We start from the raw sequence: 14,168 nt of genomic DNA, 5'->3' as shown, positions 1-14,168 counted from the left end.
TCAAAAGATCAAAACAGAGCGATTTATTTCTCTCATAGTAGGTGAACCTTTGACCAGTTAAAACTCAAAGTGACCTTATTTCCTAATTACAAGCTTAATATGTCCCACTCTCCTAAGTCTCTCTTTAGACTAGTGCTAGCATTGTTAAGAGATTTGGACAAGACCAAAAGTGATTTAAGTAAACACAAGAAGTAGTTGGCGAGTCAACTTTCAAAGTGACTTAGTATATAGTCTTGTCTTCACCTTTACACAACAGTTATCAAGTCTCTCCCCATTATTTGCTGTAAAAGCAAAGATACCAAACCGATATCATATTTTCACCCAACAAACCAAAACATCACCAATACATCACACCTTCTTCTCTCTCTATTGTTCCTCCATGGAAATGGAAGCGATGGAAGAAAATAATCAAGTCGAGCAACAACATGTTGACACTTCTCGTCCTTTTAGCTCGGTGAAAGAGGCTGTTGCTATCTTCGGCCAACGGATTATGCTACCAGGACAAACTCATACGGTAAGTCCTGTTGCTGCTAGTCCAAGAATCACCCACACCGCCTCTTTGCCATCTTCGCCATGGAAACAGCGCCCTTCCTTACCCTCTTCTCCTCAAGGTCCAAAAGAAGAGTTCATGGACGTATTGAAGAAGCTTGAAGCTGAGATAACGGAAACCAAGACAGAGGTGAGGAAGTTGAAGGAGAGAGAGTCAGAGACAGAGGTGGCTTTGGCTACATTGAACGCCGAGTTGCATAAGAACATGTCAAAGATGGCTAAAGCCGAGGCTGATGCTGCTGGGAAGAGCGCAGCAGCAATGACCAAATCTATGAGCATCAAGGAAACAAAAGAGAAGGAAAATGGAGAGGACGAGAGGAGGAAAGAGCTGATGAGGAAGATGGCGAAGGAGTATCCTACATTGGCTCAGATACTTGACAGTAACAGAGGAGACAGAACTGGGTATCTTGTAAAGAAGAAAAAGAAGAAACCTATTGTTCCTCTTTTGGGAGATTTCTTCTTCCTCAAGAAGAAAGGTTCTTCTACTGAAATCTCTGGACCTCTTTACACTACCTCTTCCACTCTGCGCTTTTAGCTGAAACACCCTAAATCCAAATAAAATCATGTACACTGCAAGTGTATACTATATATACGTATGCAATTCAATGTCGGTGGTGATATCTATGTATACGTGTGTGTGTGTTCTGTATTTCTTTGTTTCTTTGATTCTTTGTTTGGATTTTGTATGCAAAGCACCAACGTGTGTTCCCTCTTTCATCATATTAACAGTTTTAATCTAATAACATCACAAATTAAAGAAAAGTAAACAGTGTAAACAAAGTCATTAAAAAACAACTCCCACGATTACCAACATTGCAGAGAAACTAAACATAAATGATCAAATCAGTATGAAAAAGAACAACTTCACATGCCTTTCTAGACACAAATAACTCCCAACACCGAGCCTGTTGTGAGCAGCAGGAAAACAGCATCTTTTATTTTTGTTTCCAACAGATAAAACAACAATGTGTAGGATCCATACAGAAAAAGCAAGGTAAAAGTTACAACAGCAACGAGAAAAAAAAGAAGACAGAACTATAAAGTTGACAAAAAGGTACGAACCCAAAGATTTAAACCAAAGGGTCTTCTTAAAACTTGTTCGTCGTATGCATCTTCTTTACCAATACATTTAAAGTTTGAGGTTTGTCAGGAGTTGACCCCATCTTGGAGTATCCTCATCAAAAATGTAGGTAAGAGGTGAAACTAATACCCCACTGCCTCCAACCTGCAGTAACATTGGTGAACTTGATTAGACAACCAACAAGCAATCCAACGTTGAAGTGAAATTAGTAAAGCAAGAGACTGCAGGGATTACTAACCGCTCTGAGTTGCTTCACTGACTCGTATAAGGCCTTCTTTGGCACACAAATCACAATGGCATAGTAGTCAATCGATACTTGTCCATCTTGTTTACAGTAAACTGGGCTTATTGTTGGTCCCTGCTCATTACAAGAGAGAGCCATAAACAATCAGTGGGAAACGCTAAAGCCAAACCTTCAGAACTCCCCACCATTCTGAAACATTACCTGCAGTCCTGACAATGATGGTTGGCTCAACACGCGCTCAGCCACTTCCTCAGCACTATTTCCTCTCATGTTGGCAACAACCTGAAATGAAAATATTAGAGAAAAGAAAGTGAAAGCAAGAATAAGTGAAAAAAAATCATCACTAAGAACAAAGTGCGTACAGTGAACTGGCCATCTGCCTTCAGATGGGCCTCCAATCTCTCCAGAATCTCGTGTACTGTGTTTAATGCTCCTTTTCTGTCGGTCAATGCTCTTCGGCTTGCCACAAGAACCGCCTGAAAGTTTTAAAAAGAAACATTCAGTTATAATGGCCACTAAAATTCTATGCAGATTCCAGTAAAAATTCGCATCACCTGACTTTCCAGCACAACGCCTCCGTCAATCTCTTTTAAGTTATTCTCTTTGAGTGTAGTCCCACTACTCACAAGGTCCAATATGGCATCAGCTATACCCATCTAATTAACAAGAAAATATGTGTCAAACACAAGAGAATCCTGTCTCAGGCTACTTGTGCGCGCGTAGGAAAATCTTTCACGTCACAGCCTAACAGTAAGACACTGAATCAGGACATTATAAGCTTATTGAGATTATCCTCGAGAACAGCACATAGTCTTTACATTATTGGCAATTCTAACTTCGTAGAACCTCCAATCAAACAAAGAAGGTTAAAGACAGCAACCATGTAGATGTATCTAACACATTACTACACAAGATGTAACCATGAATATGCAGCAAACTATATCTTCATCGAAAAGTTGACGTCTTCTCTATTCATATGGAAGACTTGTTATTAGCCTAGTGTTGAAGAAAGACTTTAATGACTGAGGTGAAATAGAGTAATCTCACCGCCGGAGCTGCCTCGAGAGCTCCGTCTGCAGTTGAAAAGGCCACATGCTGTATACCGTTTTCTTTCATAAATTTCGGTCCGAGCTGCAAAAAAAACCAGTTGAATGAATCATTCCCAAATATTATTATTTGACACCAAAAGGAGAATCTGTAACTCATCATATTCATACATAAGTGAAGCCAGTAGCAACACGCAATGGTCTCTCCTCACTCCACTGTGGCATTTGCGCTAGCTCCTTGAGAGATTTAATGTTCTCGAAAATCCCATAGTTGGGTATCTGAAATCATTTGAGACGCGCAATAAGCCAAACATTTGCGGTAATGATACATAATAGATAAGTAGAGATTACCGCAATGGAGAGATGGCAGTCTCCAAAGTTGAGAGCTTCATGGACAATGATAAGATCTTCATCTCCCTTTAAAAAAAAAAAAAAAAGAAGGAAAATTCAAACATGTAAATTATAATGCAAACGGGGCCTTCCATAGTCAAGAGAATCGCAGGGAGACCTCTATATCCTAAAACATGTAGCCTAACTAAACAACATGGGTTGCCAATGTGAAAGAATCGAACAAGAGAATGAAAATCAAAAAGCTCTGAACATGATATCAAAAGCTCTTCCAAGAGAAAACCATAATGGTGGCGAGTTACCTGGCCATACTCACTAAGAGTGTCAAGACCAACGATACCAAGATCCAGATCTCCTGAGAGTAACTTCCTAACAATGTCTTTTGGCCGTTGGAACCAGACTTCAGTGTTCGGTAACTGGAGAACAAGTAACCATTACCACTCACTATAAGCCATCCACCATACCACAAAAACGCACGCACTATCGATTTAAGTTTGGTTCGAATGCGCACCTGGGGAATTTGGGCAACGTATTGCCTAGGATTGACTTGTTTGACAAACAGTTGACAGTCCTTGACAGAAGAAAAATAAACAACAAGTATGAAGCGTCAGAACTCAAAGTGAGAGATGGCCAAACGCAAACAACACCGTCTAGGAATATGAAAGCTACATAACAACAAGATTACCCAGCTTTTTAGCTTTAACGAAGTAGCCAAGATTCGATCTTTTGAATACACCAAACATTACAATCATAACGAGATTCCGGTGAAAGTACTTAAGCGGCGCTATTCGAAAACAAATACAAGTTTCATAATAACAAGAAAGATCCATTTTGATTGATTCTCACTTTGAGAAGATCGATGGCATCGGCGGCCATGCGTCCCTTACTAGGGAGACCAAGACGAATCTGGCCTCTCTCCACAACAACGGCGGCGGGGGCGGAACCGTTCGCGACGGAGGATTGTAAGGAGGCGACGGAGGAAGTGACGAATCTGAGGCATCTACGGCGAGTTCCCAGGTAGGAGAAGGCGGAGGAAGGAGACGGGGAGTGGATTGGAGGGGAAGGGGAAGGGGAGAGGGAAGGGCATTTTTGTAAATTGGTGGGGAGAAGGATAGACATTGTTGTGGCGGTGGCGGCTTCGTGCGAGTGAAAGAAGGAAGGCGGCAGCGGAGACCAGATACTGATTACAGATTCTTAATGCCCTCCAAGGCTTTACACAAATTAAGTTTTGGATCTCGATTTATTTAAATTATTATTTTTAAATACAAAATATTTACAAAAATATCTTATGATAGTTTAAAAAAAATGTTTTTATCGCAAAATAGTATCAAAATGTCAAAATAACAAAAAGAATTGTTAAAGAATAAAAGACACTGATATCCATAAGGTTAACTAAGTAATCTAGATTTATTGTTTTGTGTTTTAGATTATATGTATCCTCAAGGTTAATTACATACATATGTTATGTTCAACTGTGTTAATTGCAAAGAGGGATTACGAAGGGAGAGAATACGACATAATATTTTAACTGAGACTAATAGTCAAAGTAATATGTGGAGCTATTTATATTGTTAGTGAAGTTGTAGTTCGGCAATGGCGAAGTAAGATCGAAGGTGTTTTGTGTTTATAGTTTTGTTTCACTAAAGACTGCATATGTAGTATCCTCGAAAGAGAAATCGAACCATTTGTACTTCATGGAAAAGAGGGATATAAGATAAGATATGAAAGGAGTGAAATCTCTGCTCATCTTTGACATGTGGGGGTTTTCTCCTTAGAGGAAACCTATCTTCTCTGAAACTAGAGGCATCTATCTCTATTTATAGAGAATTTGATGGCACCAATAGAACAAAAGGCTAATGGGGTTTAAGTGGCGGCTAATGAATTTTAATAGGCTAATTTTGATTTATCTTAGATTAGTAAAAATGATGCTAAGCTTACCTTCACAAGCTAGCAACCCAATACAAAGGTTGCTAGCTTGTATTTAACAGTTTTTGTTTGTACTTTGTAATAAGGGTTTCATGTTTGCTAATGTCGTGTGTTGGGTTTATAAACATCTAAACTCTAAACCTCAACCTTGTTAATGGGCATTTTCTAATGAGTAAATGACATGGTTTGTAGACGTTAAAAATAGGTTAAAAATAGGCAACGAGAAAAAATAATAATTTTAGACTATTAAATATAAACATAATAATATTAAACGTCTGAAACAATCAAATCCGATGGTAATTGTTCTCAAATCACTAACCACCAATTGAATAATATTATCTTCAATCAGGGCCGGCCATGGGCTAAAGCCCCTAAAGCAAGGATTTTAGGCGCCATAGCCGGTATATATTTTGGGGGCGCCAACAAGGTCCAAAACAGTGCATTGGTATAGTGGTATGTGGAGTTACCTTTCTACCTACTGATTGTGTGTTCGAATACCCCCTTCAATTCTTTTTTACCTTTTCTCACTTTTAATAAAGATACCAAGTATTTTAGTTTATCCCCTTTGATCTAATATACACGATCGTTTTATTCATAAAATCTTATTACGTTTGTTTTTACCTACTTGAGTTTCTTTGTATTAAATATGAGTATCCCACTATATAAAAGGGGCTATTTTTAAGCTTCCTAAGGCTATCCACATGCTCAAAATAATCAGGGACAATCAAATTGCCACGTCACTGCCGGATTGGGCTTGAAATTTTTAAAAAAAAATTATACGAATCCAGTTTGGCCCATCTCGAAGCCCGAGCATATTCCCGTGTTCATTCTGTTCATAACCCTAAGTGCCGTCTCATTCTGTTCTACACATCCCTCTCCTTCAACATCCAACCTTATCGCCTCCTCATTCCTTCGTCGATTCTCTTCCTCTCCCCTACCTCCTCCCGCATAACGCCTCCGATGAGAGCGCTAGCACTTCAATGTGCTCTCATAAATCCCCCATTCAAGATCCCTATGGACCCTCCACTTCCCCTCTCCGACTCACTGATATCTAGATCCCTATATATATTCTTCTCACTCTTACCACAGATCGTAAAATCCAGAGTCTTATCATGGCGAAAAACACTGCAAATCTTTCCGGCGAAGCTTCTTCTCCTCTCCTCTTCCGACATGTTTCACCAGGACCCGGTGATTCGACCTTGCAGTTTAGGCTTCTTCATTTCTGGGAAGCTCGTAAGAATGTCAAAGGAGGATCCGGCATCCTTCTTGGGATCGAGATGCTTATGATTGATTCGGAGGTATATCTTCATGTTTCCTTATGCATGTCGTTTAAGCTTCTGGAATACACGAACAGTAAATTGTTTAAGCGTTTTTCAAAAAAAAATTGAACATTGTGTTGAGATGAAATTATATAGGCATATCTTCATAAAAGCTAAATTGATTGGTTAGAGATGAAATTATATAAGCGTCTGTTGATAAAAAACTTATGGTTGGTCATGTCTTATTATGCATTTCGTTTGCGTCTGTTGATAAAAAACTTCATTGATTGGTTCCTGTCTTATTAGGCGTATCTTGAAAACAAACGTGACTGATTGGTTTGAGATGAAATTATAAAGGCGTATGTTTTAAAAAAACTTGATTGTTTGGTTTCACATCATATTAGTGTATTTTTGATTTGTCTTCATGTTCAAATGATATTAGCGTATATTTGATTTGTCTTCATGTTTCATTATCATGTACCTATTAAATGAACGTGTCTTTATCAGAACTTAAACTGCTATATCATTCCAGTTTTGTTGTTTTGCTAACTCACCGCAACTATTTTGAAAAAAAAAAACTTGATTGATCAGCTTGAAATCAGATTAACGTATTTGTGATAGAGATTAGGTTAATATAAAACATGGCTCTGAGTAATACGAGAAGTGGAAAGATTGTTTTTATTGCCTTGCATCTATCTATTTGAACGGTTTTAGTTTTATATATTGTTCAAATAACACACTCTACTTTTAGATATTCGACTGACCCAATAATGTCTCTCTGTTATATAGGGTACTGTGGCTCGGAGGTTCATCGGTCTGAACCGTCGCAACCAATACGAGAAAGAGCTCAAGCGTGGGATGATCTACACACTGACCAACTACTATGCATCGAACACCAAGGTGATGTACCATGTTGCTGACCAGAGGCTGGTAATTTGCATCTCACACGCCTCTGAACTGAGGAAGGTGGAAGAAGACATTGAAGCCATTTTGACAGAGCGCTTCAGAATCCATTCCTTTACAGATTTTGAAGCCAACTGTGATCTCAGAGGAGATCTTCACGGTAAGGGTTTAGTTGTTTTCTTACCAAGTTTAGACCAGTACAGCTTCCCAGTTGATTGTTTGTAGCCGTCTGAGTAACAATCCGTGTAACTTTGTGTTGTAGATGTTGTCGGCCACCTTAAGCTGGTTGATGGGCATCCTCTCCATCAGCGTCCGGTTTTGTGCACCAAGGATGACTCAGCTTCTCGGAAAGTGATGGTTCATGTGCAACTTAAAGAGTAAGCTACTATAATTCAGCCATTGTTTTTAAATTTATGATCCTTACTAAAACATCTATATTTTTTTTTACTTTGCAGTGGTCCAGTGATTAACGTGTACCTATGGGACGAGGCTGCAGAGAATTTCCGCGTGAAGTTTGACGCCTGTGCAGACACTCCAACGGTTCTATTGGTTACAACGGTCAATCCTAAGAAACTCGGTGGTAATATCTCACACTCCATATAAGACTTCCTAATCACTCAAATTCAATTACATAACCCTATCACTAACTGCTTATGTATTGTCAGGGAAATTATGCATAAGTTCAATGTCTTCATCAAGAGTGTTTTTGGACGAAGAGGTTGACCCCACCAAGGAATACTTGACATGGTTAGTATTTTACATAACCCTACCACTAATCACTCGCACTTAGTTACACTCGGTTATTGTTCAGATATATTTTACTTGACCACTTTTAAGAACCTTGATGATCGCCTGTTGTTAATTTTTTTGGCAAGGTTGACCACGAACCCTGGTGCAACTTCTTCAGTCAATCCTGTTGAGGTGGTTAAAGCTGAAACACTCACAATAAGTGAGATTGCTGCCTTCATCAAGCGTGAGCCTGCTAAGGTAATCCCCATTTGGTTATTAAAATCAAACATTTTCTGAATTAAGTTGCTGATAACCTTTGGTATGTGATTTCAGGTTGCCTACTTTGACTGCATTGCCACAATTGATGATGTCAAGCATGGCACTGAGTGGTATTACATTGCTTGCAAGGATTGCCAGACGAAGCTAAACCGCGGGCCGACAACACTGCTTTGTCCAAAATGCGGCAATGAAAATGCTACTGCAGTAGCCAAGTAAGATTCTCCATTCTAACATGTTTCATCCTACAATGTATTAATCACTTGCCTTTGAAACAGCTACCGGGTGGAGATGTCTGTCTATGATAATGAGGAGCAGTGCACGTTCATCATTCTTGGAGATGCTGGGAAAGAGCTCACTGGCAGAAAAGCAACAGAGTTGATCGACACATATGCTGAGGTAATAATTTTGATAAACTTGACACTTATTTTCATCATAAAGTGCTACCAATTTGATAAATGATTCTGTTATAATAGGAAAATGGGGGGAGATGGGGCTGAGCTTGAGGTTCCACTGCCACAGTGTTTTATCGATGCAATAGGACAGACTAAGAAATTCAGGATCAAGGTATCGCCCTACAATTTCACATCTACACGCCTATCTTTGACTGCAACCAAAATTGTATCATCAGCAGTTTTGCCCCCAAAGAACCCCCCCCCCCCACTCAACACACCAGCAGGAACTGAAGTGGAAATCTCAGATGTAGCTACGAGCAGTGGTGGTGGTACTTCAGCCAGTGACGATGAGAAGAATGCAAAGCGTACCAAGCGTAGTGGCTAGATCGGATGCAGTAAAGTCACTCCATGAATGGATGGTACAGACAGCCCAGTCATCATGCTACTCTAATAACAGTCTTCTTATTTCTCTTTACTCAGTTTTGATTTTTCTTCTCGCTAAGACAGTTTGTTATTGGAAAAACCTTATGGTTTGGTTTTCTTATTAAAGTTGTTTGGTTTTCATTATCTTGGTTATGAAACTATAGTTTTTAATGTCTAGGTGTTCATTATTAGACTAAAACAGTTTAAAAAAACAAAAAACATGCAGTCAATAAGGACTACGTACTTTATAAATCACATTATAGTAAAACATTGCATGCATCGAATCTTTAAGTCTAGCGAGAAGATCAGTTCAGATTCTCACATATTTGCAACCATAAAAGACGACATAATAATATTCTTCTACCATAAAGAAAATTTCCATAACTCATGCCATTATTGAAAAAAATATCTTTACCATTAATCCAAATAACTAAAGATATGGAAACAAAACCATAACGTTTTGAACAGATATTCTGCTTCTAACTTTAACCTCAACTAGGATAAGATCCGCGCCTTGCGCGGAATTAAATTATTATTTTTATTATATTTTGGAGAATGAAACAATAGTTTGGCTTCATTTGGATTAGGGGTGTTCAATCCAGATATCGGGTTGGTTTCGATTCGGTTCGGTTTTTCTCGGTATTTTGGTTAGTAAAATATAACTACTATTCTAAATCCATATTTACTTTGACTTTAGTCTTACACATACTTTTGAAAGATTTCAACTGGACAACTAAATTGATCAGCCAATCTTGTTGCTTTAAATCATTAGTATATATATATATATGTATTATTTAGTTTGAATATTTATTAAATAAAAATTCATATGCGTTATATTTTATGATCATTTGTAACTTATTATAACAAAAAAAATAATCTATTGATCACAAAATTTTCAGAGTGAGAATCTTCAAATTTCTAATAATATATAGACGTTTTGAAAAATTCAAAATATAACATATAAGAAAAAATATAAATATTTTTATTATATATTTAATGTGATTTTTTAATATCTTTTAATAATATAAAATTAAAAAAAAGAACTAAGATACCAAAATTGTTATCAAATATTTATTATTCATAATAATTAATTTTCATATATACGTTAATCATATTAGGTAATTTCGTAGCTTATAATTAAGGAAAGTGCAAAAACAATATTTGGTAGATTATTTATCAATTCGAATATTCGATAGTTAGTTTAATAAAAAATATAATGTAAGTTAAGATGGACCAACCTATTTTTTTAAGAATAGTATATTTTATATAGTCATTTATTAAATGAGAATTTATAATCATACACTTCTATGATCATTCATATCGTTTTATAACTGAATATTTAAATCATCGATACCAAAATTTTCAATGTGAAATCTTTAATAAGCTTATAATTTATAAATGTTTTTGAAAATTCATTGAAAGTTTTAATATTAAAATATTTATGTAATCTTATGGTATATAGTTTAATCTATATATATATATATATATATATATATGTTTTATTATTAAATGATATTTTTTACTCATACGGTTTTAAAATCATGTGTATCTTCTTATAATATTAAATAAAAGTTCATATTAATACAATTTTATGATCATTTGTAACTTATTATGACAAAAAAATAATCTATTGATCACAAAATTTTAAGAGTGGTGATCTTCAAATTTCTAATAATTTATAGACGTTTTGAAAAATTCAAAATATAACATATAAAAAATATAAACGTTTTTATTATATATTTAATGTGATTTTTAATATCTTTTAATAATATAAAATTTTTAAAAAGAACTAAGATACAAAAATTGTTATCAAATATTTATTATTCATAATAATTAATTTTCACATATATGTTAATCATATTAGGTAATTTCGTAGCTTTTATTTAAGGAAAGTGCAAAACATTTTTTGGTACGTTATTTATCAATTCGATAGTTAGTTTAATAAAAAGTGTAATATAAGTTAAGATGGACCAACCTATTTTTCTAAGAATAGTATATTTTATATAGTTATTTATTAAATAAGAATTTATAATCATATGGTTCTATGATCATTCATATCATTTTATAACAAAATATTTAAATCATCGATAACAAAATTTTCAATCTGAAATCTTTAATAAGTTTATAATTTATAAATGTTCTTAAAAATTCATTGAAACTTTTAATATTAAAATATTTATGTAATCCTATGGTATATAGTGTTTAATCTATATATATATATATATTTATTTTATTATTAAATGATATCTTTTACTCATATGGTTTTAAAATCATGTGTATCTTCTTATAATAAAAATGTTAAACCATTGATCATTAATTTTTAACATAATAATTTTAATAGTTTTAGTCATTTATTGTCGTTTTTAAAAATTCAAAATATAACATATACGAAAAAATCTAAATTTTACTTTTATAGTTAATTTGATTGTTTAATTTATTTTAATAATATAAAATTAAACAAAAAATGATGGAGGAGATATAAATTGTTATCAAATATTTATTATTAAAATCATTAATTGTCATATATATATTAGTCATTTATGGTAATTCCGTAGGTTTGATTTAAGGAAAGAAAATAACATATCATATCATTATATCATATAGTTTGACCAACTTATGTATCTAACAACATACAAAAATCGAATGTGGACCTACTTATTTTTCAATTGAATGTAATTGACTACCTAATTGAGTGCCACCTATGCATTGGGGCCTATTTTAGTTAATACAAAATTGAGGTTACATCTTTTCAAATGTTCCTCGATTAATATATAGGGGATACTTCTCTACCATATCAAACACCCACTGCCTCCACCGAGATTCTCCTTCTATCTTCCCAACTACGTCTTCGAAGCCTGAAGAGGAAAACACCTACCGCCCCATCAGGTAAGAAATCGTATCCCATCACCCGGCTATACCCTTCGTCGCAGAAGCGAATTAGCTTCACATGGTTGCAGCAATATCATCCCTCTTACCCAGTCCCGGTTAACTAACTTTATTTATCCCAGTTTGGGTCATCATATCTTACTTATTTCTCTTTTCCGTTTATTTGATTGTTTAAGGAACGGCTGTCCATAAAGACCATGGTGAAACCAACCTCCAAAGATCCTCCGCTTCTAGGAGGTATTTTGAATTTCCAAATTATTGTTTGAATCAAAAACATTATTAGTATTATTATATTAGTTTAATACGGGACTCCAAAACTCAAATTAAACAAAACTAAAAGTTCATAAATATAATTATTTACATCTTATTAAATTTGATTTGTCATATTATTTTTTAATACCATACAACCAAATATATTAGTTTTCAAAAAATATAAAAAGTTAAAAATTACTTTCCAAAAACCCCACTAATAAGAAAAAGCCCAAAACACCATAAATTATATATTGTACCTTAACTATTATAATTTTAGAATCAGAAACATTCTTACTATCGAAATGTGAATAAAATGTTTTCACTTACTTTATATTTTTTAATGAAAATTCACATGAGTGAATTATTTTACATCTTATTAAATGTTATTTGTTTATAAATATGATTTTAAAACATACAAAAAAAGGAAAATACTTTTTAGTATCAGGTTCTATGTGGATAACAATTATTTAATATATTTGTGTATTATTATATTAATTTAATACACGAATCAAAACTCTTATGAAACTAATATAAAAGTTCATAATTATAATTATTTTCATCAGAAGCTTGCCCTGTTTAAAACATATATTAAAACAAGGAAAGTCATAGTGTTGAATTAAACATCACAAGTATCATTCCACAGATACATGAAGATTATAAACTAAACATAAACTTTACAAAAAACTAAATGCTAACAAATATTTGACTTTTCCAGGTAAACTATCCCTCACAGCAACACCTGAAACGCACTTCTACTTTAACAACGAAATTGATATCATTCAACGTTTCCAAAAGAGGAATAAACTACTATCCTAAGCCTCATAGCAAACGCCACCAGTCCTCAACAAAATTATTTACTCAAACTTACTATGTTTTTATAAAAGATAATTATCACCGCTTCCAACGTCTCCCCATTATAAAAAAATACAAAAATTAACTTGCCCTTTTGGAAACTTCAAAACTACCAATTTTAATTGACCAGACTTTTATTAAACATGTAATCCGCGCAAAGCGCGGACACCGACCCTAGTAAATTTATAAGTATAAATTAAATACTGAACTATTGTAAAGCCATTTTTCAGAAAAAACTATTGTACTCTAACCTAATAATATTTCTTTCTTTCTATACTTTGGCGCTATTTCTTTCTGATATTGATGTCATCTATTTTGATGGAATATTGTTCCATCATGTAAGTTTTATCTTCTCTAATTTTTTTCTTATACTTTTTTTTTGTGATTGATATAATTTGATTTAGGAATATTAGACGATAATTTTTTTAAAAATCTAAACAAACACAATATTATTATAAACTAGATTCTACTTGTTGCCCAAAAAAAAACTGATTCTACTAACTGTTTTTTCCGAAAAATTAAATACAATTTCACAAGTTGAATGGATGATTGTTATTCAAATATAGGAGTTTTAATCATACATTACTAGTAATTCCAACTTAGTTACATTTTTAAAAGTAAAGTTCATAAAAAAGTAATGATGTTTGAATATATCTCATACATAATAAATAAATTACTGATGATATCAACAGAAAATTTTAAAATGATATTTTGCATGATTCTAATTGCATATCAAAAATGGAAAAAAAAAAATTATAATGGAGCAGATTTTTTTTATGCGCTTTAGGCGCCAATCCGGTCCAAACCGGCACTCTCTTCAATATTCAATCATAAAGAATCAATGCTGAGGTTGCATGTTAAAATAGTTATAAAATCCACATGCGTCAATGATACCATGTCTCCAACCACAAAGATCATGTTAAGTTTTGAAAAAGCACCCCAAAAAAACATCTCAATTGTGTTTTGATTGTTGTTAAATGTTAATAATCAATTCAGGAG

At 34.2% G+C, this 14,168-nt stretch overlaps 3 protein-coding genes across 3 annotated transcripts; 2 read left to right on the top strand and 1 right to left on the bottom strand.

Moving 5' to 3' along the window:
- Positions 1-299: 299 nt before the first annotated feature.
- On the top strand, positions 300-1,302 carry LOC106366609 (WEB family protein At1g75720). Its single transcript, XM_013806265.3, has one exon. It carries the CDS (start codon positions 380-382, stop codon positions 1,082-1,084), a length of 705 nt encoding a protein of 234 aa, XP_013661719.2. The 5' UTR covers positions 300-379; the 3' UTR covers positions 1,085-1,302.
- A 160-nt stretch (positions 1,303-1,462) lies between these two features.
- LOC106366608 (ATP phosphoribosyltransferase 1, chloroplastic) lies at positions 1,463-4,492 on the bottom strand. The gene is made up of 11 exons (XM_013806264.3): positions 4,115-4,492; positions 3,780-3,839; positions 3,571-3,684; positions 3,272-3,337; positions 3,092-3,199; positions 2,922-3,005; positions 2,429-2,530; positions 2,237-2,350; positions 2,076-2,156; positions 1,869-1,988; positions 1,463-1,774 (listed from the first exon to the last, which is right to left on the bottom strand). Exons 1-11 carry the CDS (start codon positions 4,385-4,387, stop codon positions 1,679-1,681), a joined length of 1,218 nt encoding a protein of 405 aa, XP_013661718.1. The 5' UTR covers positions 4,388-4,492; the 3' UTR covers positions 1,463-1,678.
- A 2,653-nt stretch (positions 4,493-7,145) lies between these two features.
- Positions 7,146-9,007, top strand: LOC125592382. Its single transcript, XM_048767441.1, has 3 exons — positions 7,146-8,343; positions 8,419-8,576; positions 8,640-9,007. The coding sequence occupies exons 1-3, from the start codon at positions 8,101-8,103 to the stop codon at positions 8,821-8,823; spliced, it is 585 nt and encodes a 194-aa protein (XP_048623398.1). The 5' UTR covers positions 7,146-8,100; the 3' UTR covers positions 8,824-9,007.
- Positions 9,008-14,168: the final 5,161 nt, after the last annotated feature.

The sequence above is a fragment of the Brassica napus genome, chromosome C9, assembly GCF_020379485.1.
Source record: "Brassica napus cultivar Da-Ae chromosome C9, Da-Ae, whole genome shotgun sequence".
NCBI classification, from domain to species: Eukaryota; Viridiplantae; Streptophyta; class Magnoliopsida; order Brassicales; family Brassicaceae; genus Brassica; species Brassica napus.
The sequence above is the reverse complement of the archived record's forward strand: the minus strand, read 5'-3'. Positions and strand labels throughout refer to the sequence as shown.